The 26,755-nt window shown below is 43.9% G+C and overlaps 1 protein-coding gene and 1 non-coding gene across 5 annotated transcripts in view; both read left to right on the forward strand.

Moving 5' to 3' along the window:
* Positions 1 to 445: 445 nt before the first annotated feature.
* GCNT2 (glucosaminyl (N-acetyl) transferase 2 (I blood group)) overlaps positions 446 to 26,755 on the forward strand; it is an 83,093-nt gene continuing 56,783 nt past the window's right edge. The window contains exons 1-2 of one of the 4 annotated variants that reach the window (XM_025444682.3): positions 1,026 to 2,003; positions 4,616 to 5,674. In XM_025444682.3, the coding sequence (XP_025300467.1) occupies positions 1,079 to 2,003; positions 4,616 to 4,659 (969 nt within the window). In that variant the 5' untranslated portion in view covers positions 1,026 to 1,078 and the 3' untranslated portion in view covers positions 4,660 to 5,674. Of the gene's footprint in view, positions 2,004 to 4,615; positions 5,675 to 25,496; positions 26,600 to 26,755 lie in introns of those variants that run through there. The other 3 variants (XM_025444658.3, XM_025444674.3, XM_049106039.1) reach the window with 3 other exon arrangements.
* Positions 14,772 to 14,843, forward strand: TRNAK-CUU (transfer RNA lysine (anticodon CUU)). The gene has a single exon. It is a non-coding gene; the product is annotated as a tRNA-Lys (tRNA).

Genomic DNA, 26,755 nt, shown 5'->3' on the forward strand with positions numbered 1-26,755 from the left:
TGGTAAAATTATTTTCATTTTTTGCATAGGGAAAAACCCTTTGAGGGGGTTTGTAAATTCATAAAAACCTCTCTCTGTGAGTTCTGGAACTTCCCAGAGTGAGACACTGTCTCTCTCTTAGCTTTCTACATACCCACAACTTGGGCTCGGGTGAGATCAACTTGGCATTTCACAAACTGCAATTTTAGCCTTTATATAATTTTGGGGTAGGGACAGATGTTTGAGGTGGGGTGTTTTTGGGGGGATATATATATATATATATTTTTTTTTTAATTAACCTTAATTCATCAAGCACCCCAGTCACTTTGTGTAATAAGTTAGGTGGTGAGGTAATTTTGCAAATGTGCCTTTCTAAGGACCTTACTAGCAGCAGAGACAATTAAGCCCTGGAAAGAATTTGGCTCAACAGCCAATCATACGTCTTGCTTTATAGCATACCCAGTCGATATAGGGAGGTCGGAGTGTGTGTGTGTGGAAAAAGACAGGTTAAGCGATTAATTTTTAAGCACTAAATATTTATTGACAGAATGTCTCTCCAGGCGGTGTTCACATGCTTAGAACTGAAGCTTTTAACTTGGCAGTGCTGTTTAAGCAAACAAAGCCAGTCAGTTGAACGCAATGATTAACAGGAAGTTGGGGAACTGACACAGTCGCAACCTCTGGCTGGGAGAAAAGGCTAGGAGAGAAAGTCTAAGGGGCGCTGACTTGCAGAATGGTGACCTCACTCTTCGGTGACTTTCCAGCAGCGAGAGGTGGACACCTCAGAATCAGAACCTCCCCGAGACGGCTTGTTTTCGTGTGGTAACAGGTTGCATGGTGAACGGGAGCCGGAGCAAAGCAAATCCAAAGGAGCTACTTCAGAAATGTGTCAAAGAAAGGTGGAAATGAAACATAGTGGCGAATGAGAAGGCAAGACAGGAAAAAGGTCCAAACGGTTACCTGGAAGGGCACGGGGAATAGCTGCTCAGAATCACGTCAACCAAGAGGATGATCTATGGATTCTGGAGAACATGTAAGTTGAATATATCTACACTCTGATCGGATCTCAGGAGACATTTTCCTCGCTTTCTGGTCTTGAATGATGGTCTCTTGGAAGCATTACCTTTTCACTGTGTCTCTTATCACTGCCCTGGTTTTTGTATTTGTTTACAATCACAAGTTATGGGAGGAGAAGCATTTTCTGAGGGCATCTCTGTCCAATGCTTCAGTGTTAACAGAAGTCTGTCAACAGATTTTTAAGGGGAGGGTTTTTTACCCAACGGGGAACGCACTGAAAACTACTCTCAGTGACTCTACCTGTTACGAGTACATGGCTCAAAGTCACTATATAACACAAACACTATCAGAAGAGGAGGCAGGGTTCCCTCTGGCTTACACAGTGACCATCCACAAAGACTTTGACACTTTTGAGAGACTCTTCAGGGCGATTTACATGCCCCAAAATGTCTACTGTGTGCATGTGGATGAAAAGGCAACAGACACATTTAAAAATGCAGTGAAGCAATTGCTCAGCTGCTTCCCAAATGCTTTTCTTGCTTCGAAGATGGAGCCCGTGGTCTATGGTGGGATTTCCAGGCTCCAGGCGGACCTGAACTGCCTTAAAGACCTTGGGGCATCTGAGGTGCCCTGGAAGTACGCCATCAACACGTGTGGCCAAGATTTCCCCCTGAAGACCAACAAGGAGATCGTTCGGTATCTGAAAGGATTTAAAGGGAAAAACATCACCCCCGGGGTGCTGCCCCCCGCTCATGCCATCGGACGGACCAAGTACGTCCACCGGGAGCTCTTAAGCAAAAAGAATTCCTACATGCTTAAAACAACACAATTAAAGACCCCACCTCCTCACAACATGACCATCTACTTCGGCACTGCCTATGTGGCCCTCACCAGGGAATTCGCCAACTTTGTCCTCCAAGACCAGCATGCACTTGACTTGCTCTCCTGGTCCAAAGACACTTACAGTCCTGATGAACACTTCTGGGTGACGCTCAATAGGATCCCAGGTATGTGAGTCTCTTAACTTTTGTTCTTCTGAGTGAACATTGCACAGTCAATACTGAATGAGCTGCTTTTGAAAAAATAGTAAAAAACCAAAAGGTTATTTCAAAGATCTTTATATTTTCAAATGTTAATTAAAAAAAATCTTTATAGGGACACCTGAGAGGCTCAGTGGTTGAGCATCTGCCTTCACTGGGTGTTACAGGCAACTGTAACATGATCCTGGGGTCCTGGGATCAAGTTCTGCATTGGGGTCCCTGAAGGGAGCCTGCTTCTCCCTCTTCCTGTGTCTCTGCCTCTCTCTGTGTCTCTCATGAATGAAATAAATAAAATCTTAAAAAAAATCTTTATAGCAGTTCTCACAGATATCACTGATGATATAATTCATCTCCATTTTACAGATGAGGAAACTAAGGCATAGGGATTAGCAGGGCAGAGGTGGAGCTCAGCTGTCTTACTGGATTTTGCTCATATGCCAAGCTGCCTTTCTGGATCCACAGACCCATGTCAGATGTGTGCTGCAGCCTTGGACAGGGCAAAGGATTGAGGGAAAGCCTGCTGTGCATATGAAAGACTAAACCCAATTCTCCCCTAAGTGTGATATCATTTACAATCAGAGATAAATATTATACAGTAAATTTGAATGATATAATGTGAACGTTTTAATAATACTTTCGCTCCTGTTGAAGTTCCAATAGCTAAATTCACAGGCTTTCAAACTGGGAGCAGGGTATGACTTTAAAACTTCTTTGCAATTTCTTTCCTGGAATTGAATCAGAAATTTAGAAGGCCTTAAAGATTTTTTTTTTTAAGATTTTACTTATTTATTCATGAAATACAGAGAGAGAGAGAGAGAGAGAGAGAGGCAGAGACACAGGCAGAGGGAGAAGCAGGCTTCCTGCATGGAGCCTGATGTGGGACTCGATCCCGGGTCTCCAGGATCACATCCTGGGCCGAAGGCAGGTGCTAAACCACTGAGCCACCCAGGGATCTCCACCTTAAAGATTTCTAGACCAGTGCCTTCATTGTATAGACAGAGAAACTGCAGTGTGATTGCGTGATATGCTCAAAAGCTACCCAGCTAGTGAATGATCATGCAAATGATATAAACCAGGTCTCCTAAGCCTGATGTTCTTTTTATTTCCATTAGATCTCAGTTGTTACTAAATTAACTGCACCTTTCCTTTGGTCCAAGTTCTAACCGATTTGAATGACCTTTAGTTGTTTATAGTGAACTGATTCAGTCCTACTAGTTCAATTCAAAATAAAAATTCGGATTCATAGTTCAAGGGAGAAGTAACTTGAATCAATATGAGGACCAGATTCATGGTTTCTTGAGATTAGTGGCTCAACCCTGGATGCATTCTATATTCACTCAGAGCTTTTAAAAATACATAAGGCCAGGCCCCACTTCCTATAGGGCCTGACTTCTAGGGTAGACCTCACCTTAGGTGTTTGTTCTGTCTCCAGGTAATTCTCCGGGACAGCCAGGGCTGTGAATCATTGCAGACACTTGTCTTAACTGTTGTTTACAAACCTTTATAGACTTAGGACCCTTTTTTTTTCAAACACTTGAAAACAGCCTCTTTACTTATTTATTTTAAAGATTTATTTTTTAAGTGAGATATAACTGACATATTACATTATATTAGTTCCAGGTGTACTGCTCTTTGTAGATATTGCAGAATGATCACCACTAGAAATCTGGTTAACACCCATCACCACATATAATTGCAATTTTATTTTTCTTGTGACAAGAATTTTTGGTATGTGTGATGAGAACTTTTAAGAATTGCTTTTTTAGCAATTTTCAAATATACTGTCAGAGAGGAAAAATGTACCCCTCTTCTTCAAAGTTCTTCTGACTGGTCTAAGAATTCAATTGACATGAGACAAATTTTTTAAAAATAGCAAGATTTCATTCTTTTTTATGGTTCAGTAACATTCCATTATATAGATAGATGAGAGAGAGAGAGAGAGATTTCATATCTCCTTTATTTATTCATCCACTTATTGACACTTAGGTTATTTCCACATCTTGGCTATCATAAATAATGCAATGAGCATGGGTGCCATATCTTTTTTACCTAGTATTTTTTTTCCAAATAAATACCCAGCAATAGGATCATAGGGTAGTTCTATTTTTAATTTTTTGAGGAACCTCCAAATTGTTTTCCAGAGTGGCTGCACCAATTTACATTCCCACCAACAGTACAAGAGGGGTCTCTTTTTTCCACATCCTCCAAGACTTGATATTTCTTGTCTTTTTAATAATAGTCACTCTAACAAGTGTGAGGTGTTATCTCATAGAATGCTTTTTAAATCTGTGGTTTTCCAAAAAATGGAAGGGGTAATGTTGCAGTGATAAAAGATATCAGGACTCAAGAAAGTGAGGTGGAGGAGTCACAAGCATATAGTTGTTTCAACAGAATTATAGTGTCCAGAATAAGGGAGGAAAAACCCCACTTCTGTCTTAAGTGTTGTGAGGATCAAGCATGATGTAGACTGTTCAGGTATGAGCACCATATTTTAAGGAGAGATGTTGACAAAGCAGTTCCAAAGATGGTACCCAAGAAGGATAAGAGGCCAGTACCCCCTCTTTTTTTTTTTTTTCTAGAAAGAACCAAGACAAAAAGTTTATTCAATCTGAAACAGATTTGAAGAAGGATCGTTGTCTTCATATAACTAAAAGATTTGTTCATTTGGAAGAAGAATCTAGGGTCAGTGTTGGGAGATTTAAAAACCTGTCAATCTGGGATTGGAATGAGTAGCTTCCTCAGTGGTGAACAAGCCCAAGTGATATGGAGAAACAGAGGGGAAATGCTGCAAAGGCAGCTCATTTATCAAGCGTTAGACAAGATGGCCTGTGAGTCTCTTCCACTCTGAGAGTTAGATTCTAAAGGATGATTCTAATCAGTTCGTTGAACAGAAACCTAAAGATAAAAGCCTGTTTTCTCACCCTGGTTTATCTACTGGAAATGGATTCTTACACTTCTGGTTAGCAGTGAAGCTATAGAAAGTCCATGTACTGCTCCGTGCTTTTCAAAAACTTAGAAGACTGAGCCCTTGAAGTAGTTTCTGTTTTATATGTATGAAGGATTTTTTTCTGGAAGCCAGTGCCCTCTCACTGGTGCAGCTGGCACATGCAGGACCTGGGTGAGCCTGAGTATAGGGCTTGCTCATGAAGAGGGAAGGGAACTGAAACCGAAGTGGCTGTCTTGTTTAACTATTACTCCTGTTCTGTGGAAATCGGATTTTGTTTGGAAGGGGCTTCTTGTTGATGTATGAATTGGCTGGTTGGTTGTTTGGGACATTTTAAGATTGTTCTAGTTCATCGCAGTGATCGGGGGCTTGTTAGGATTCTCAAAGAAGTAATAGGCCAGGACAAAAAATATCTCACAACCAAAATGGCCTCAGGGAGCTAGAACAGCACCATCCAATAGAAATATAATGTGAGCCATGTATGTGATTTTAGATTTTCTAGTAGCCACATTAAAAGAAACAAACACGGCACCTGGGTGGCTCAACCTGGGTGGTTGAGCATCTGCCTTCCGCTCAGATTGTGATCCCGGGATCCTGGGATCGAGCCCCACAGGGACCCTGCTTCTCCCTCTGCCTGTGTCTCTGCCTTTCTGCGTCTTTCATGAATAAATAAATAAATAAATAAATAAATAAAGTCTACACAAACAAACAAACAAACACACATGGGGAAATTGATTTAAATAAATATTGTACTTAACCCAGTATACCCCAATTATCATTTATTTGTACCTGTGGCTGGTGGCTCCTGTACCGGGTGTACGTGAACCGGGGGTCCTCCTCTTTCCAGGTAAAATGGTCAGACAACCGTGGTGCCCTCCCAGCAGCATCAAGAAGTCAACCATGCTTGTCTCTCAGCGTCTCCACCTCTGCTTCTTGAGCTTTGCCTGCTTCCTTTTCCTTGTCTGAAATCCTTACCCCTGCTTCAGAGCTTCCACTCATTTGTGATGCCCATGGTCCCATGGCTTGTACTCTTGGCACCTTCCCACTTGGCTGCCAGATTCTGGACTGTTCCGTTGATGGCAGTTTCTCACTGTGTCCTCTTCAGATATGCCTGGAGGGTCTTGCTTTCCTTGGGTCATGTAGGAACTACATGGCGAGTATTCACGTCACCTCACAGGGTGCTGCTGCCTACCGTGTGCCTGGCTGCCACTTGTTTAGGCCTCGGGTAGTTCTGGGCAGCTGTGGCTTAAAGCACAAAACAAAACATGGCCCCCTGTACATCATCAGTTCCCTAAGAAGTTAGCAGGTCCTCTGGAAGCCTCAGAAGGTAAGGATTTGCGCATAGCCTACACAGGCGAGGGTGTCCATGAGGACAGAAGGGTGATAGAAAAGGAGTTCACCTATGGTCTTTTTTTTTTTTTTTAGATTTTATTTATTTATTTGAGAGAGTGTGTGCACAGGCAGGAGGGGAAGTGGGGGATAGAAGGGGAGGAAAAAGTAAACTCCCCACTGAGCAAGGAACCCAACATGGGCCTCTATCCCAGGACCCTGGGATCCTGACTTGAGCCGAAGGCAGACGCTTAACCAACTGAGCCACCCGGACTCCCTCAGCTATGGTCTTAAGAGATTGCCCTTCTCCCAATAAATAAAAATTAAAACAAATTAAGAGGTTGCCGGGATCCCTGGGTGGCGCAGCGGTTTGGGGCCTGCCTTTGGCCCAGGGCGCGATCCTGGAGACCCGGGATCGAATCCCACGTCGGGCTCCCGGTGCATGGAGCCTGCTTCTCCCTCTGCCTGTGTCTCTGCCTCTCTCTCTTTCTCTCTGTGACTATCATAAATTAAAAAAAAAAAAAAAATTAAGAGGTTGCCCAATAAACTTCACCAGCTGCTATGAACTTAGGCCTTCCTGCCCTCCTTGCTTCCTCCTTCTGCCTCGTCTTTCCCCTATTTTTCTCCAAGTTCTGTTCTCCCCCACTTCTTTTCCTTAATCTATCTGCCACAAAATGCAGCCCCTTAATCTTCTGACTCAGCTGGGCATGGTGTCCAGTTGGAGAAAAGATTCATTTGTAGGTCGAGGTGCAAGTTCTTGGCCTCCCACTTTCCTTCTAAGTTTCTCCTCTTGAGCTCTTCTGGCTTGCGTGGTTCTACCTGGGTTAAGGACTTCCAGTAGCTGTGACATTCGGCGAGGGTTCCTTGGATTTCAAGATTTAAAAACTGATCGATGATGACTGCCTCACTTGCTACTAAGGAGTACTTGGAATATGATTCCATGGGAGTTTACTCAAAATTCATATTAAAATCTGAATGAGTGAAAAAACAGAACCTGACTATAAGTTTTGTTGGAGATGGGAGGAGAAAGGCATGCCAAGGTGCCTGAGGGGAAGAAACAGAAAAAGGAAGAATGTTCAAGATAGTGGACCTGGAAGGCAGACTCCCTGCTTCTTATTTCTTTTCCTCCTGGAGCCAGCCTACAGACCAGCCCCATGGTTTGTGTGTCATACCCCTGTGCCCTTGATAGAGGGCCTCCTGTAGAGGCCACACTAGATTGACTCTACCCTTAGTGGAGATTGGCTAATCTCTTTAGTTTCCATCTTTGTAGAAATGCAGGGCTGAGGTGCCCAGCTCTTGCTTCTCTCAAGAGTCAGGGGAGAGCAGATCTGAATCACAGTGGTCCTGGGATCTTGTGCTTGTGGCCCTGGTGATTTGGCTGCCAGAGGGAATTTATATTGCTCAAACACATTACGTTCACAGAGCTTCCCAGATTCACCGGGCATATGGGTAGACTTGCGGGGGGGCGGGGAGTTAAGTCTTAACTATTAGCTTGAACAATATCTTTTTTATGTCTGCTAGAAAATACCAATTTTGTCAACTTACAGAAAAGGAAATCAGTGAGTGGGGCCCCCGTGAGTTCTTTTCAAGGAAATACAGTCCCTTGAAAAGGTGATAAACGGCAGGACACATTTCACATTTATGTAGATAGATTATCAAGGAAATAGTGGTATTAGTTTTATTCCTCTAGATGAAATGGGAGCAAGGCAGGGGGAAGTGGTTTGTAACCTTTGAATGATCTTATCTGTGCTATACTTGTGTCTGCCCTCCTTCCCTGGTCATAGGATTTGCTCTTTGAGCATTCTGTGGCTCATACTCTATCCTTAACTTTCCTCTTTATCCTTCCTACTAAGTTAGACTATTTCCTGGTTCTTTCCTCTCAAGAGGATGACCTTTGTCATCTTGACAATGACACCTTGATAGGACTGAGGGCACCTAGAAGTTCAGTGTCTTCTATGGTTTAAGTTATAGAATAACAGGCTTATCTGCTTATGATGACTGAGAATCAAGAACCACTGGAGATAATGACAATTTTTTGTGTTTTTAAAAAGATGATAATTTCTTGGGTACTTTCTGAGTTTTCAAAAAGATGATAATTTCTGAGCCAACTGGGTGGCTCAGTTGGTTAAGCATCTGCTCACTCTCTCTCAAATAAATAAAATCTTAAAAAAAAAACCCAAAATGTTAATTTCCACAAATCAGAAATTGCCCTAAGTTTAGTTGATTTATACGCATTTAGTTGATTAGTTGATTTATATGCATTTTACATAGCCACATATATTACTATCAAAAATGGTTTACATCATAATGATGATGTATATGAACAACTTCACTTTGTTAATTGGAGCGTCTTCTGGGATTTCTGAGGAATAGCCGGAGACATGATCCTAGATTAATTAAATTAATATATTAATATTTAGATTCAATTAAGTTAATGAAAATATTATTAATATTTAATATTCAGAGATAACATTTCTTCCTGTGGTAACCCATCTTACTTTTATACTGAGGAAGATAAAAGTAGACTGAAGAGAAAGAAAAGTAAGGGTTAGGCCTAACTCAACTAGAGTCAGTGGTCAACTAGAACGCATTTTAAACGTTAAGTGGTCTGTGAAGTGGGTTGAAGAAATGCTCTAAAGATCTGTTTACTCTGTGGACTCAGAGGGTGGCTTCCATTTGCTGGTGGGATTTAAAAGCAGACAGCCTTGGCTCTGCCACCTACACTCTGTAACTTCGGGCAAGGTGCCTAATTTCTCTGAGACTGATTCTTCACCTTATGTTGAAGATGAAATATCTCCTTGTAGGCCTTTTGGAAGGCTCTGGTCTATTGTAGGAACTCTGTGTCCAAGGGAACAGACTAACTCCTTGGACACTGATTTTTGAGGTTTTAGTGTTACTGTTCTAAAGCCATGTGTGACCCCAAGAACCCAGGAACGCCTGGTTTTGAAGGTGCAGAGATAATATTTTGCCTACAAACAAACAGATGAATAAATAAAATCCAGAAAATACAGGCAAAGAGGTTTAATTGACTACCATTTGAACTCTTTTTAATCGTTATTGCTAGGCGCCAAACAGATTTCTTGGCCTTTACGCCAGTTTCCCCTCTGGGCCCTTCTTTGGAGAAATCCTGATTATCTTCCGGGGCCCAGCTGACTGGTACTGTCGGTGAAACTTTTGACAATCCACAGCCCCAGGCAGAGAGGGCCTGTGTCTTCTGTACCCTGGCTACTCGGTTTTTACCTGATGGATGGCCCTTATCTTCTCATTAGGTTTTTGTCTTTTAGCATCTACAGGGCCTGATGGAATGCAGTCCTAGAGGGTCATGAGAGCTTTACGTTTCTGCAAGCCTCAACCCGCGCAGAGCTTGGTGTCAGGTTGAATTCGATTCACCTTATGTTGTTTGTATAAAATAAATAGGGTAGTGCTTTCAAGCAAATCCGGAAGTTTCCTATTGTCCAAGTCACTGACAGCATACAATAGGCTGACAGGATTACCAGCTGCTTTCTCAGCCTCAGGTTTCTGTGCTGTAAAGCCTTTCCAGAAGGTCTGAGCCCTTGCAGTATCAGGCACTGGATAAATTACCTCCCCCACCCTCAGATTAACAGCTTCCTTGAGGTATAATTTACATACCACAAAAGTGAGGTATGTGATTCAGGAGTCTAGTTCACATATCGTAGAATAATAAATTCACCCATTTTGAGTGAACAATCAAACAATTTTTACTGTATTTACAGAATCGTGCAACCATGATCCTCATCTAATTTAGAATATTTGTATCACCTCCAAAAGGAACCTCATGTCTTTTATAGCTACTTTCTATTTCCACACCCAAACCCTACTCTCCTGTCTGTTATGGATAGGCCTTTTCTGGACTATATATAAATCAAATTATATGTATTTTTTTCATATCTGGCTCTTTCTGCTTTGTGTGATATTCTTGAGGTTTATTCATGTCGTAGCACGAATCAGTACTTACTTCATTATATGGGTGACCTACTATTCCATCATGTGGACGTACCACATTTTGTTTATTCGTCCATTGGTACCCATTTGGGTTGTCTCCATGTTTGGGCCATTACCAATAGTGCTACTGAGAACATGCCTGAGAAAGTCTTTGTACAGACATATGTTTTCTTTCTTTCTTCCTGGGTAGATCCCAAGAGTGAAATTGCTGGTCCATGTGGCAACTCCATGTTTAACATTTTGAGGACCTGCCCAGCTGGTTTCCAAAGCAGGTGCACCATTTTACGTTCCCAACAGTAGTCCTTAGGGTTCCAAGTGCTCCACATGCTCACCAACACTTGTTACTGCTTGTCTTTTTATTTACACCATTCTAGTGGCTGTAAAATCACATCTGTGATTTAGATTTGCATATCTCCAATGAACAACAGCGTCAAATGTCTTCTCATGTACTTGTTGGCCTTTGGTATATCTTCTTCTGAGAGGATGAACTGCCTTTTGGTCATTATTTCCTTGAATTTCGGTACTTGCAATCCAATCTTATAGATGAGAAAATGGAGGAATGGAAAATTTGGGGGTACTTGCCCGAAGACACCCAGCTTGTAAGTACGAGAGTCAAGATGATTAAATTTGTTTTGAAGATGGAGTGGGTTAAGAGATGAAATTGTGCAACACAGATTAAGAACATACCTTGTGGCCCCAAATGTTCAAGTCTCTGCCTCCTGAATCTCCTGATTAAGCAATGGCTAAGACTTATTTTAAAAATAAATAAATAAAGCAGGGTGCCTGACTGACTCAGTAGGTGGAACACACGACTCTTGATCTCCAGGTCTTGAGTTGAAGCCCCACATGGGGTGTAGAGATTGCTTAAATAAATAAGCCTTAAAGAAGATCTTTTAAAAATTAATAAGGGAGCTCATAATATGCAGTTACTTTTTCTCTGGATTTATGCAGACTGTGGTTCCTCCTTTTTTTTTTTTTTTTTTTTTTTTTAAGAAGCAAATGGCACCAATCCTTCTTTTCTAAGGAAACCCTATGGGCTATTTTACTATTTTAGCCTGCATCCTTCTCCTCCCCAATCTTTATAAGGAAGGGTTTGTGCTGAAGTCCTAGTTGACGTTTCTGCAGCTTTTATTTTTTGTTCCTTCCATTTCTCAAGGGTCCCTCCCCATGGCTGTGGTCTCCATTTTGAGGGTGCTCATTGCTCTGTGCTAGCTGCATTCCGACACCTGGACACTGAGGAAGATGGGTGGTTTAAATCCACCTCAGTTTGCTGCTCCAAATGCTAATTCTATGTTACTGAGCTTGGCAAATTCAGGGCTGCACTGGACAGGGTTTCACAACCAGTTGTTTTTACTTCAGAGGATTCCTAAATGCATCTCTACAGTTTTCTCCTTATTAGGAAAGAAGCAAGCTTCAAATTCCTATAATCTGTGCAATCCTGACTAACCTCCTTCAAGCCTCAATGAAAGATCATAACAGTTTTTATGGAAGGTAAAGTCACCCTGGTAGAATTTTCCAGGCAAATGCTGAACCTGTGCAGCTGTTTTTAGCTGCTTTTGCGACTTCTTGGGGCTCCTTCCTGGTGTGTGAAACTCCAGTGTCTGCAGTGTCATGAATCAGGCAAAGGCGAGGCGAGGGTTGGGGTTTATGGCTCTCCTTGTTTCCTGGTCTGAAGCCATAAAAGGGAAGATTAGGTAGGAGTGGAAATGAAATCACGGACAAGGCAGGATTGGGAAGGAAATTACTTACAATGATAGGTCACTATTGGCAAAATGTGGGTCCTGAGAGTAGAGACCTTGCCTTGTTCTGAAGGTCATAGGTTCACCCAGCACAGCTGAATGCATAGTACAGCTGGAAACAGCTCTATCTTTTTTTTTTCCTTTTTTAAAGATTTTATCTATTTATTTGAGAAACAGAGAAAAGCAAGAGAGACAGAACACAAGCAGGGTGAGGGGCAGACAGAGTAGCAGACCCTCTGCTGAGCAGGGACCCCAACACAGGGCTTGAACCCAGAACTCCAGCATCATGACCTGAGCCAAAGGCAGATGCTTAATGACTGAGCCACCCAGGCCCCACTAAGCAGCTCAGTCTTTTCCCAGAATGTGTGGAGTGCTTTCAGCTTCTTCCCAAACCGTCTCCTGTAACAACAGCCTCTTCCCTTGTTAGGCTTCGTGCTCATTGCTGAACTTCCCAGCTGTCTGTGTGCTGATGTGCTGGCAGTAGTTGCCGATCAGCTGCATATTGATCCCGGCAGCACGCATGGCACGCAAGGCCTCAGACAGTTGGTGTCCCTTGGCCAGACACTTCTGGCTGAGAGAGCTTTGTATACATATATATATATTTTTTTTTTGGACCATATTTTTTACAAGTGCCAGACACATGATTGTTTTCAGTATATGTCACAGGGTAAAAACTGTGCAAAAGTATTCCCTTACTATGCCATCCCACGTTAGACCCTAGATTTCAGAATCTCAGAGAAGCAAGCTTTCCATTTGGTCATAAAATGTAGGGAAAAGCTGAATCCAATAACGAAGCATGGATCTTTAAGTAGCATCGTTGTCCAATGTTAATTCTATAAAATGGGGATATCTCCACTTTCTAGATGGCCCCAATGCTGGCAGTTCTGTTGATGTCAATAATGTACGTTTTTCTCAAAGAAGAAATTCTATAGAACAAATGCTTTCTCGAGGAGAAAGCAGAAGATTTAAGACTGATGCTTCATGGATTGAGTCATTTAAGCCTCACAGAAGTCCTATGAGGGAGGGGTGCCTGGGTGGCTCAGTCAGTTTAGTGGCTGACTCTTGGTTTTGGCTCTGGTCATGATCTCAGGATCCTGGGATCAAGTCCTGAGTCAGGCTTGGTGCTCAGCAGGGAGCCTACTTGGGCTTCTCTCTCTCTGTCCCTTCCCCTGCTCATGCTCTCTTTCTCTCAAATCAATCAATCAATTTTTTTAAAGGAATATTCTAAGAGAGGTAGATATTATTACCTCCAATTTGCAGGTGCAGAATCTGATACTTGAGAAGGTAAAATGACCTCACCTAGGTTTGTTTGACCCCCTACTTCATGATCAGTTTAATCCACTAGGCTGCCCTGCAGAAATTCCCACAGCTGAAGCTGTGCATTTAATGGAAACATGAGTTTGAAAAAAGAGACAAACCAAAAAACCAGACCCTTAATTATAGAGAGCAAACTGATGGTCACCAGATGGAAGCTGAGTGGGCTGACGGGTGAAATACGTGATGGGGATTAAGAGTACGTTTGTCATGATGAACACTGAATAACATATGGAACCATGGAGTTGCTGTATTGTACACCCGAAACTAATACAACATTGCATGTGAACTATACTGGAATTAACATTTTTTTAAAAAAAAGAAAACATGACTGATTATTTAGAAAATGTTTAAAGATCTTAATGAGTTTTTAACCTTTTCTTTTAAACTCATTTCAAAATTATTATTATTATTATTACTTTTTTAAGATTTATTTATTTATGATAGACATAAAGAGAGAGACAGGCAGAGACACAGGAGGAGGGAGAAGCAGGCTCCATGCCGGGAGCCCGACATGGGACTCGATCTTAGGACTCCAGGATTGCGCCCTGGGCTGAAGGCAGGCGCTGAGCCGCTGAGCCACCCAGGGATCCCCCAAAATTATTATACTTACAAGAATAATTTAGAGCTCTCTGGTACCCTTCATTCCCACATCCTCCAACCCATAACATCTTACCATGTTGGCCTTATTTTATTCCCTCTCTCTTTTATTTATTTTTCCTACACCATTTGCCAATTATTCCTTACTATTTCAAGCAGTGTTTCCTAAGCGCAGTCATCTCTTACATGACTGTAGCACAACCATCCAGTGGAACGTCATGATTCTTCAAACCACAGACCCTATTCCAGTCTTACTGGTGGTACTGAGAACATCCTTCCTAAACTAGGATCTGATTAACGATCTCAAGCTGCACTTAGCTGTCATACTTCTTTAATCCCCTTTAATTTGGAACAACTTCTCAGAAAATTTCTGTCCCCCCAGATCTTATCATTTTGAAGACTGCAATTTTGATGTTTCCTCATGATTAGAGTCAAGGTATGCCTTTTGGGCAAAGATACCAGAGAAATGAGGCCTTGCAGGCATGCAATGTTACTGAAGGGACTGTTTTTGACAAGGAGGGCAGAGTGGAGGGAAACCATAAAGTGCATGGTAATACCCAGAGCCAGTGATAATGGGACTATTATCATTTCTAGGCCTGGAAGAAGGAGTGGTTGGAAAAAGTGCTGTGAACTGGGCCCCTTTGAGGAGAGCTTCGGTCTAAGGAAGCAGCTATCCTGCTGTGACTGGCAAGAGAGGAGCTGGGGAGCAAACACCTTGAGGTCTCTCTTGTGCCCTCATTGGCAAACCCAACCAGAGCCAGAGCTGCTTAATAAGCTCCCCATAAATCAGCCCTCCTGCAGGATGGAGAACAGAGGGAGGGATCTGAAAGGACCAAATGGAGGGGTGCCTGGCTGGCTCAGTTGGTAGAGCATGTGACTCTTGATCTCAGGGTGTGAGTTCGAGCCCCATGTTGGGTGTAGAGATCACTTAAAAATAAAAATCTTTATTTATTTATTTTTAAATTACTATTATTATTTTTTAAGCAGGCTCCATGCCCAGTGTGGAGCCCATCATGGGGCCTGAACTCACAACCCCAGGATCAAGCCCTGAGCTGAGATCAAGAGTCAGACACCCAATCAGCTGAGCCACTCAGGTGCTCCAACAACAACAAAAGTTTTTAAATAAATAAAAGGACTGAATGGGAGCTATTCAACACTGTTTTTCAAGTTTGGGAGCAGGGTTATGCTGTGATGGAATTCTCGCAATAGTGTATCAAACCCCAGTCAAATAAAACAGTCATGTGGATGGCCTCAGACCTAGTCTCCCGGAAAAAGGAAAGCTTGAAAAAAAAAGAAAAGAAAAGAAACTTAGCAAAAGTCACTGGGACAGCAGGTGTCTAAGGATTGCAAAGGGCTGGGAATCCAGGAAGCATGAGGCAAGATCTGAACACCTGGTGTCCCCAAGTCAGAACAGAGGAAGGAGAACCTTGGGCGTGGGGAATTGTTCTCTGCAGAAAGAGGAGAGAGAGGATGGTTCACGGGGCCTCTGGGCTCCAGATTCTTACCAAGCACCTGGTAATTAGTTCAAGGGCCAGGCCTCAGGCACCCAGTTCACCTGGGGCCAAGAGTTACCTGGATCATGTCTTCTGCTTGTGACCAGTCAGAACATGCAGCAGTGTGGTCACCTGCACAGGGGAGGGAGGGATGGAGATTGGAAATCAATCATAATACGAGCTGCAAGGAAAAGATTTGTCCAGATGGTTTTTCTGAGCTATAGAAAGAAAGCAGTGGAAAGGAAAGAATTTCCATAGTGTTTCTGACGTAGGTGCTTTCTCAACACTGTTGACCGATTGAACTTGAAACAGAAAAAAGAAGCGCTGGAGAAAAGGAATGCCTGCGTCTCCCTGGAAGTGAACCCAGGCCCACTTCCTTCTCACAATGGTTCCATGGAGCCATCTGGGTGCTGATGCCTTCCTGGGCCTGCCTGATGGGGCACTGGATGGCAAAGTGGCTCACTTTCCAGTCCCCGGTCACACCTCCCCACTGAGTGACCCTAGACAGGAGATCCCTGAGTCATAATTCCTCGCTGGGCAGATAAGGGTGATGGCCCCAGATGCCAGCAGTCATCATGTCCGTTGATAACACACATCCTGCTTGTCTCTGGGTGTTCCCTCTCTCCTCATCTGCTCCACGTTACAAGTGGCTGGCACTCGGCTCCCCGTTGATGAGCGCGAAGAGTTTTTGAATTTTTGAATTTTTGACTTCCTGTTCTGTTTTCTCTTGACTCCTTTTCTTCTGGGCATTGCTGACTGGCAGAAAGGAGAGGTGGCCGGTTGGGTCGTGGCCCAGAGTGGCTGGTGCCAGGAACCAGAGCAGAGACACCCTTAGCAATCCGTCCCCTTGAGGAAGTGAGTAGGCTCTGCACGTGGTACTGCAGCACATTTAATCACAAGGGATAATAACCTGTAAATATTAGTTTTTCTAGGACTCCTGATCCCCGTTCACCTAGAAGACTCACCTAGCAGAGTTTTTCTGGGAAAAGGACCATGACTCATTTCATTCATTCATTCATTCATTCATTCGTTTTTGGTGAAGAATTCTAGAACATGGGAAAGTGCACAGATCAGTAGTGATCAGCTTGATAAAATTTCACGGACTGAACACATTCAAGTAACAACCATCAAGACCCAGAACATGATCCGCATCCTAGTCACTACCCTGATGTCTAATGCCATAGATTACTGTGACCTGTTTTTGTCCTTTCTATATATGGAAATAAACAGCCTGTACTCTTTTTCTGTCTGGCTTTTTTCATTTTTTTTTTTTTTTGGCTCAATATTATGTCTGTGAGATTCATTTTCTGTGTTGCAAACACAATATATTTTTTTTTCCTCATTGCTTGGTAGAGAGAAGGAGGGGCATGAAATGAGGAGGGATGATTTTGTCCCCCCCCACACCAAGGGAACATTTGGAGATATCTGAAAATATTTTTGGTTGTCACAACTTGCAGTTGGAGGCAAGGGGTGCTACTGTCATGTAGTGGGTAGAATCCAGAGATGCTGTTAGACATCCTACAGTGCACAAGACAGCCCCCACAACGCAGATTCAACCCAAAATGCCAGTAGTGCCAAGGTTGAGAAACCCTGATGGGCATTTGGGTTGATGGGCATTTGGGTCTGTTGTGAACATGGCTGTAGTGAATACTGAGCTGTAGGTCATTTCATAAACATGACACATTTCTGTTGAGTAAATTCCCAGGAATGGTATTATTGGGTCATAGGACCTGCCTGTGCTCAGCTCTGGAAGTTACTGCATTTTCCAGAGTTTTTTCCATTCGCACTTTGACCAGCAGCATGTGAGGTTCAGGTTGTCCCACATTTGCCCCCAATAATTAGTATTTCTGTTTCTTTCTCTCTTTTGGGGGGGTTGTTTTTTATTTTTATAAAAATACCCTGAGATCATGACCCAATCTGGAATCAAGAGTCTGACGCTTAACTGACTCAGCCACCCAGGCACCCCTGAGTTGTTATTTTTAAATCTCTCTCATACCCTTCTTCTAATTCAGTTTATGGCACATTAGATACCCAAAACATCAGTGTTTCTCAGTAAGTAATCCTATTCTATCTTTTGCAGGAGACTGGAATTATGCACAGGTGTGCTTGCTGTATACAGTAAATTAGAGAAGGGATTTGGGGCAGGACCCCTTGCAGCTAGAGCTTTGCTCTCCCTCTTTTTTTTTTAGAGGTGAGGGGTAGGGGCAGAGGAGAGGGAGACAGAGAATCTCAAGCAGACTCCCTGCTGAGCATGGAGCCCAAGGTGGGGCCTAATCTCACGACCAGAGATCGACCCTAGATCATAACCTGAGCTGAAATCAAGAGTCAACCACTTACCTGACTGAGCCACCCAGGTGCCCCCTGGGCTTTTTTTCTCACTTAAATAGCAGTATTAACACATTTCTATATGTCCATTTTCTTCCATTCTTCCTGGCGGTGCTGATAAGCTTTCCAAGGTAAATTTTACTCAAGAGATCAGATTACCCACTATTTGAGTTCATGCTTATTAAGTATTTTCAAATCGTACCGTATTGTTTTTCCCAAAACTTTGTTTGTTTGTTTGTTTTTATGGTAAATTACTTAGTCACAGGAAAAGAGATCAAGTAGGGTCATTGAGGAAAAACAAAATCAAAGAGTTTGGTCTTAGAGCTATTGGTTCTCAAACAGTTGGTTCCAAAAACTTGTTAGAAACATAGATTATTGGGGCCCCTGGATGGCTCAGTTGGTTAAGTGTCCAGCTCTTGGGTTCAGCTCAGGTCATGATCTCAGGGTCATGGGATCGAGCCCCGAGTCCAGCTCCACACTCAGTCAGAGCCCACTTGAGTTTCTCTCTCTTCCTTCTGCCCTTCCCCCTCCCACTCAATAAATAAATAAATCTTAAAAAAAAAAAGAAAGAAAAGTGGATTATTAAATTTACCTGGAATTTACTGACTGCTTGGGGTGAGGGCCCTTGCAACCTGTATTTTTACAGCCCCTCCAGGTGTTGGGATGCTTGGCAGAAGTTTGCATACTTTTGACCTGGAAAAACCTTATCCCCAAGCCACAGACACACCTAGTTTGGCTACATACTTATAGAAACAAATGTTTTCGTTCTCCAGGGTTAAGCAATTCACTTCCATATGTAAATTCAGATGAAGTGTACCTTCATCTTGGAATATTAATTTGCTGTGACTTATTTGGGGTAATTTTGTTTTCATTGCCTAAACCTCCAAATTTCAGGATCTTCATATTTCCATTTGCTACATTTATGCTACCAGAACATTGCCGCCTATCTACGCATGCTTGGACATTTGCCTATTTGAATATGTATATGCTATCTCTTGCAAGTATTTGCCTAGCATTCTTAAGTATCCAGGAAGTGTTTCCATGATACCTTTGCTCCATCAAAATCAGATGCAGATCACTTCAGTTCAAACTGCCGTGGTTCAGTCTAGCATAACCATCCCCTGGACCTGCTCTCTAGGTTTTAAAAATCTGCATATTAAACTTCTTCCTTCCTCTGAGATGAGAGTTTGAAATAATGCTTTGGGTTCGGTGATCTAGACAACAACTTCTTCTGTTGCTAATTAGATGAACAGTACAGAAAGCAAAATGATTGGGTCTCAGGAGAGGTGGATTTTCCCCAGAGAACCCCATCAGAGGACTCTTCAGTTATGGGAGTTGTTGTTTTAGTTGAAGAGGTGTTTTGTAAATGTCTTCTTTCTTCTTCTGTTTAACATTGTGATTCATCATGAAAAAGAAAACCAAAAACCTCCATTTACAAACTGTCTGGCCACCAGAACAGAATTATGTAGTTGGCTGTCCAAAGTGAATTGGATTGTCACCATTCTCTCCTTTCCTTGTGAATTGCTCTTAGTTCAAGGGAAAAACATATTCCCCTACATGTTATAGTTAAGAGTGAGTCCCTGAGTCATTTGACCTGCTTCAATAACAAAGGACACCACACTAAAATGTCCTTCCAAAGGACAGCCATCAGCGAGCCCAAGAAATGATAACATCTCACCTCATTCACCCAACCTTTTCTGCCACGGGACTTAACGCTTTCAATGTTACTTTGATAAACTTCATCAGACTCTGTCCTTGTGGGGCCCTTCCTGCTGTTATTTAACATTTTAAAATGTAGTATGCCTGCACAAGACTGTGTCCCCTCCATTTCTTTCCCAAGTAAAGGACAGCAGTTAATTGAGAATGGAAAAACAATTCCCAGAACAATTATGAAACTATAATGAAGTTTGCATAAGTACATGCAATTAAGCAAAGAAAAGGTGTGTGAGGAGGTGCCACTTCAAAGAGTTCAGTGCCAATGTGGTACGTGCATAGTGAGGTCTCTGTAGGTGTACACAGAGACAGGAGAGCAAAAAAAAAAAAAAAAGGATTACCGGAACAGTAAAATCACAAATCATGGTGGACTCTCCTATGCTGTGCTAAAACACAAATTGAAACAATGGGCAAAGATAGATTTTTAACACTCCTTTTTCCATCACTGAAAACTGCCCTTTTCATCTTTGTCCCTAAAGATCTTACTTACTTATTCATGAGAGGCAGAGAGAAGCAGAGACATAGGCAGAGGGAGCCTGAAAACTGTTCTTTTCAAATGCCCGGATGATTCTGGACCTGTTCAACAAGCATTGAACGTAGCATATGCCAAATGGCCCATCCTCCAGAACAGAAGACTGTTTGAGTTGCTGGGGAAGAAGAAGTCCCAGCTCTCCTGCAGTTCACCTTCTGACCACGACCCGTACTCTGAGGTCACAGTTGGCTGAAAGGGAGGTTTTTATCTTCTGCTACGCCAGAGAAGTTCCAGATTCACAACTCTGCCTGGGAAATTTCTCCACATTGGGCTTTCTTGTCTCTGTTCTGCTCTGCTGTTGTCATCTCTCCAATCCAAATGGCTTCTCCATGTTCTGAGTGTCAAAATCCACCCACCAGAAGCCCTTTCTCCCCATCTTACTTCCAAAGGAGCTTTTTCCCCTCTGAGCGCTCAGAACACTTCGTGGATATCCTCTCGTTTGGAACCGATCCACAGTCTTCTGTGTTTTTGCAGGTTGTGTACGTACATACAGATGTAATTTCCTACAGGACAGGGGCCATTCCGCACACTTCCTGGATACTGTCACCCTTACTTAGTGGATTCACCATTCACATCCTGAATTATAGCTCATTTTAGTGAAAAGGGACTATAGAGAATATCCTTTTTAAAGATGAAGCAAGTAGGGACCTGAGATCACGTACTCGGTAAAAGTCAGAGAAATGACTAGAATCCAGGTGTCCCGATTTTTGCACCATAGTTGGTAATATTGGGAGGGTTTGAAGCGGGAAAGTAGGTTCTGGTCTCATGGAGTCGACGAATGAATCTTGAGGACAAAAGAGAGTAAAACAATAGAATTTTGTTCAGTGAGGCTAAGAAAAAGCTCTCAGAAGTGAGAGGGGTCCGGACAGGGTTGCCACTGGGGGCTCTATAGGGCTGGTCTTGTATTGAAAGCCAACCAAGGAACCCAAATCCTTTTAATACCTCTATGGATACCACCATTGAGGAAGGACTAGGGATAGCACCTTCAATGGCTTGCTTCCTTTTTAGTGTCTGGTAATTCTTCGTTGGTCGTAAGTAGCTGTTATAACAAGACCCCACCTCTGACACCTGGGCAGGATGGTCTGCTTTATTTATCTCTGATTTCCTTTCATCTCCATGTTTTTGGGATTTTTGTGAGCCTGATTCCATGTTCCCCTGTCTCTCCCTACCTTGCCTCTGTCTTACTCAGGTTCATGGGCAGCCCTTCTTCTTTCATTTTTTTTAAGTTTTTTTTATTTATTCATTTGGCAGAGAGAAAGAGAGCACAAGTGAGAGCACAAGCAGAGGAGGGGGATGAGGGAGAGGGAGAAGCAGACTCCTCACTAAGGAGGAAGCATGACTTGGGGTTGGATCCCAGGACCCCTGGATCATGACCTGAGCCAAAGGCAGGCACTCAACCCACTGAGCCAGCCAGGCGGCCCTGGGCAACTCTTCTTATCACACAAGTGAAAACACAGCTTGCATGATTTCCTACAGAAATTTGATTGAAAGTTGTGCATTTTTAAATGTCATTTAAAAAAACTATCTGGTCAGGTTTTTGTTTGTCAAAATAAAAGGTATCAGTTATTCTGTTCCCAATTCCAGTGAAGAGTGATTTTCTGGGAAACCTGGGTGGTTCAGTGGTTGAGCATCTACCTTTGGCTCAAGTCATGATCCCGGGGTCCTGGGATCGAGTCCCTTATCAGGCTCCCTGCAGGAAGCCTGCTTCTCCCTCTGCCTATGTCTCTGTCTCTCTCATGAATTAATAAATAAAAGCTTTTTTAAAAAATGGGAGTATACTTACCAGTGGGTGCCTGGAACCAAGGGAGATGTGGAATTCTTTTACTCATTCATTCCTTCATTCAACACACACAAATAGGTAAATCAATAGTATAAATATGGTAACATATATATTTATACATTACAAGGTTGAGGGAATGGAAAAGTAAGGCTAGACTTTCCACTAATTCCCAGCCCATTAATTCCTTAGTGACCCTGGGACTTTATTATGTATGTATGTATGTATGTATGTATTTAAAAGATTTTATTCATTTATGAGAGACACAGAGAGAGGCAGAGGGAGAAGTAGGCTTCTCGCAGGGAACTGATGTGGGACTCGATCCCCTGACCGGGATCACACCCTGAGCTGAAGGCAGACACTCAACCACTGAGCCACCCAGGCGTCCCAGTGACCCTGGGTCTTAAATCCTTTTTCTATCTGTATTTCTTTCTTTAAGAAAAAACTCAAAAGATGCAGTATCTGATGTTCTGTGGCTATTTTACACGACTAGAGCCTCACCAAAGCCTCAGAGTGGTTTCTAGGAGACATTGTTCATTAAGGTGTCGCTAGCACCTTTACCTCATAGTCTAACAGGCTTTATTTACATTTATCATTATTATCATCAACAGGTGCAATATGCATTTATGGGCTGACACACACTTTCTCACCATGGTTTATTTTGCTCTTGCCCCTCCATTGGCTGGCACTTGTTGCCTGGGAGCCCTCCGCCACCCAAAAATGTCTTCGATGGTTTCCCTTTGCAACAAGATGAAGGCCAAGTTTTTCATGCAAGACCTTTTATGACAGCCTGCCTAGCCACGCACAACAGAGCTTCAACTCAGTGCTCTCTAGGTCTTGCCACCTTGCCTTTTCACATGGGAAGCCTCGTGGTACTGAGGTGCCAGTGGATCTTCTTTTGTCCCCTTGGTGATTTCTTTCGTTCATAGAGATTCAGAATCTTCTATCCTTCCAAATAAAGGATACTCTCTTAATTTTGGAGCTATGTTCTAGATAGCTCCATGACTAGAAGAATTCCTTACAAATTTACACAAAAAATAAAAACTGAGTGGAAGAAAGAGCAAGTGTTTAAGGGGGCCCCAGGGGAGGGTAAACATGTCTCGCCTGATTAATTGGCTAGTTCGAGAGTAATTGCTTCCAAGGTGAGTGACGAGGCTCGGTTGCTAGGCTTGCAGGTGCCAGCCGGGTCCTTGCCTTCAGTCAAAGGCGTGTAGGGAAGGAAGGCTGAGCTGTTCAGTCTCAGGATCAAAAAAATACACGGTGTCTGTTCTGGGTGAGCAGGTCTTAGGGCCTATTAGGAGGGAAAGGTAACAATTACAGCCTTTCTCTGTTCGACATGCGGTTGCTTAAAAAGTTCTCCTGTGGGTTCTCTTGGTTTTTATTAAATAGCAGAACCTGGGGGTGGGGGAAGTTGGCACCAGGACAGCCAAAAGGGCAGAGAGGAGAAACAGCTAAATTTTCAACGCACAAACAATGCCATTTGAAGTAATGGAGTGAATTCAGAAACATTAGGGCAGCTCCTAATTTGGCCAGTGTATATTTCTTAATATCATGGCACTATAACTGTCTGTCCCCAAGCCTGTGTAGATGCAAACCCCTGTGCTGCAGGCCAGTTGGAAACAACAGTGTAAACAGCCTCTGTTGGCCTAATTAAGTTACGCATCTGCACCCTGAACACTTCGTCAGGCTGCAAATATATTAATAGTCATTCTAAGCCAAGAAGCTTTGCCAAGCCAGATGCTGAAATTACTCTCTGTTGTTTTGAAACAAAATATACAATAACCTAATATTTGAAGGTGTTATTGGGAAAAAGAGAAGCTTGGGATTGACTTTTCCATGATCATGCACACCTCTGTCATGTTTTTTGCTTTATTCCTCTTCTGTGGAAGACGCTAAGAATTATATTTACCTGCCTTTTAGCTCATAATGGCTACATTTTCTTTTTCTCCTACTTTGCCGAAAAAGTTGAAGGTGGGTTCTACATGGAGTTCATTTGTGGTGGGTCTTAAAGAAGGAGGAAGATTTAGTGATGAAGAGAAGAAAATAAAGTACAAGTTGGAAGAATGAAAAATAGGAACAATGGAAAGTGGCAGAAAGGAAAGCTACAGAGGGTCACCTCGCTGGCTTGGTCCATGGAACGCGAGACTCTTGATCTTGGGCGTCGTGAGTTCGAGCCCCATGTTGGGCATAGAGTTTATTTCAAAAACAAACAAACAGGGGTGCCTGGGTGGCTCAGCGGTTAAGTGTCTGCCTTTGGCTCAGGTCATTATCTCAGGGTCCTGGGATCGAGCCCCCTGTTGGGCTTCCTGCTCAGAGAGGAGCCTGCTTCTCCCTCTCCCTCTGCCCTTCCCCCCATTTCTTCTCTCTCTCTCTGATAAATAAATAAAATATTTTAAAAAATGAAAATAAACAAACAAACAATACAGTGTGCTCAGGAAGTGGTATGTCTATCATTTGGAGCTCGGTGTCTGGAATCATGGGGGCTGGGATTGATTTTCCTACCCCTGCCAAAGCAAGGGGTCAGCCCACTATCCTCTCTTCCATTAGTAGCAGGGTAGAGACTTTTCAAAAGAAGGGAGAGAAAGCACACTGAAGGACTTGATTTCTTCATAGGGTGGGTGGGGGCTCATTGGGTTAATGCCATAGGGTGGAGGGTCTGAGGTATGACATTCAGAGTGAGGAGAAACAGGAAGGCATTCAGGAGTTGAACCTGCATTTTAGAAGTCATCATAAATAAAATATATTCATCTATATTTAAAAAAAAAAAACAACTGTTAGAAAAGTGGAGGGTTGAAGATGAGAAACTTCTAAGTCAAAGAGCTTGATATTCTTTAGCCAAAACACTACCTTTACAGGTGGGGGAAACAGCGTTCATTTCCTAGGTGGTCAACAAGCCTGCGTGGGCAGGTACAAAACCCTTCTCTGAGGATCAGCTGATGTTCTCTGGGTGTTTAAGACTCGAGTGCCCCCCAGGTCCCCTAATCTGAACATCACTTGTGGCCAGGATTCAAATTCATTCCAGGGAAGCTTTAAAGCCCTAAGTAAACGAGAGGAGGTCACCTGGGACTTGTTCGTGTGGCTCCAGCACCCTGTGACAAAGCACCGCCATGGACCTCCCAAGGGGAGGAGAGGGGCTGGCACCTAATCTCAAAGTCCCAGGATGGGGAACCTGCAGTGGCCCGTCCCCTAGGACTGGAAATCCCGTCATCTCTTGTTCTAGAAAAAGGTAGGGCGGGCCCCAAAGCATTACAAAGGAGCCGCGATGGATGCTGTTGCTTTTCATTTCAGATCTTGTCACCTCGGTGGCTTTTGTCATTAGAGCATTTTTTTTTTCATTAAGGGTTTGAGAAGGGGGGCCGCGCTGCATCCCGTGGATTGTGCAGGAAGGGTCGCAGGGCCAGGTGACTGCCAGGAGCCACCAGAGGGGACAGCCCCACGGGACAGCGGCCTGGGGATGACTAGCAGGAAGCAGCACGCCTGCCAGAGCACATTATTTCAACTTTGGCTTTCGCTGGGCTAATTCCCTGCGTGGCCAAAACGAGGGTGTGGGGGTTGGGGGGGGCAGACACACGGGCAACTCCAAGGCAGGACATCTGAGAAGCCAAATCTGCGGGGGGACAGGAGCTGCCGGAGCTGGGGGGCGGCGGCCAGCAGGTGCAGGCAGGAGGTGGGGGGGGGGAGGCTGGGCTTCGGGGACCTGCCACCGGGCTGTGGACAAAGGCGATCCAGTAGCAGAACGAGGCTGCTGGTATCAGCCCGGGGAGGCCTCCCGGGTGACACTGACTCAGTTCCCCGCGCTCCCTCGGGCCAGGAGGCACCGGAGCATGTGCCGAAGCCAGGACTCCGAGGCAGAAGAAAGTCTGGGGAAGGACTTGCCGATCCTGGCCGTCTTGCAGCCTCGCCCCCCTGGGAGGCATGCCTTCATCCACGCGCTACCTCTTCATAGCTTCCGTCTCCTGCGTGGTCGTTTTTATCGTGTGCTACATGTTGGGTCCTGGGGGAGAGCAAAGCTTCCAGAAGCTGAATCGCTCGGAGGCTCTGATGCTGACTCAGGTTTGCACATCCTTTATCAAAGGCAAAGCGCCGTTCCCGTGGAGAAACAAACTGATGATCCACCAGAGGACTTCGTGCAGGGATTACCTGACCCGGAGCCACTACATCACGGCCCCTTTATCTAAAGAAGAGGCTGACTTTGCTTTGGCGTACACCATGGTCATCCATCACCATTTCGAGACCTTCGCCAGGCTCTTTAGAGCCATTTACATGCCCCAGAATGTCTACTGTGTGCATGTGGATGAAAAGGCGACAGCTGAATTTAAAGATGCAGTAGAGCAGCTGCTGAGCTGCTTCCCCAACGCCTTCCTGGCCTCGAGGATGGAGCCCGTGGTCTACGGGGGCATCTCCAGGCTCCAGGCCGACCTGAACTGCCTCAAGGACCTCGCGGCCTCCCAGGTGCCCTGGAAGTACGCCATCAACACGTGTGGCCAGGATTTCCCCCTGAAGACCAACAAGGAGATCGTTCGGTATCTGAAGGGTTATAGAGGGAAAAACATCACCCCCGGGGTGCTGCCCCCCAGTCACGCCATCGGCCGCACCAAGTACGTCCACCGGGAGCACCTGGGCAAAGAGCTTTCCTATGTGATCAGAACCACAGCGTTGAAACCACCCCCTCCCCATAATCTCACCATTTACTTTGGCTCTGCCTATGTTGCTCTATCAAGAGAGTTTACCGACTTCGTCCTCCACGACCCACGGGCTGTTGACTTGCTCCAGTGGTCCAAAGACACTTTTAGTCCTGATGAACATTTCTGGGTGACACTCAATAGGATCCCAGGTATGTGCGATTCCGTGTTTCACATAATGGCACGTGGTGTACTTGGAAAGGCTTTTCAAGAGCCTGGTCCTTCGTAGTGGACGTAGAGGATGAAAAGTGAAATCCATGGTTCTCGCTCTGGATCCTTTCCAGACGCAGAATCGGGGCCTGGCGTGG

Source organism: Canis lupus, chromosome 35, assembly GCF_003254725.2.
Source record: "Canis lupus dingo isolate Sandy chromosome 35, ASM325472v2, whole genome shotgun sequence".
NCBI lineage: Eukaryota > Metazoa > Chordata > Mammalia > Carnivora > Canidae > Canis > Canis lupus.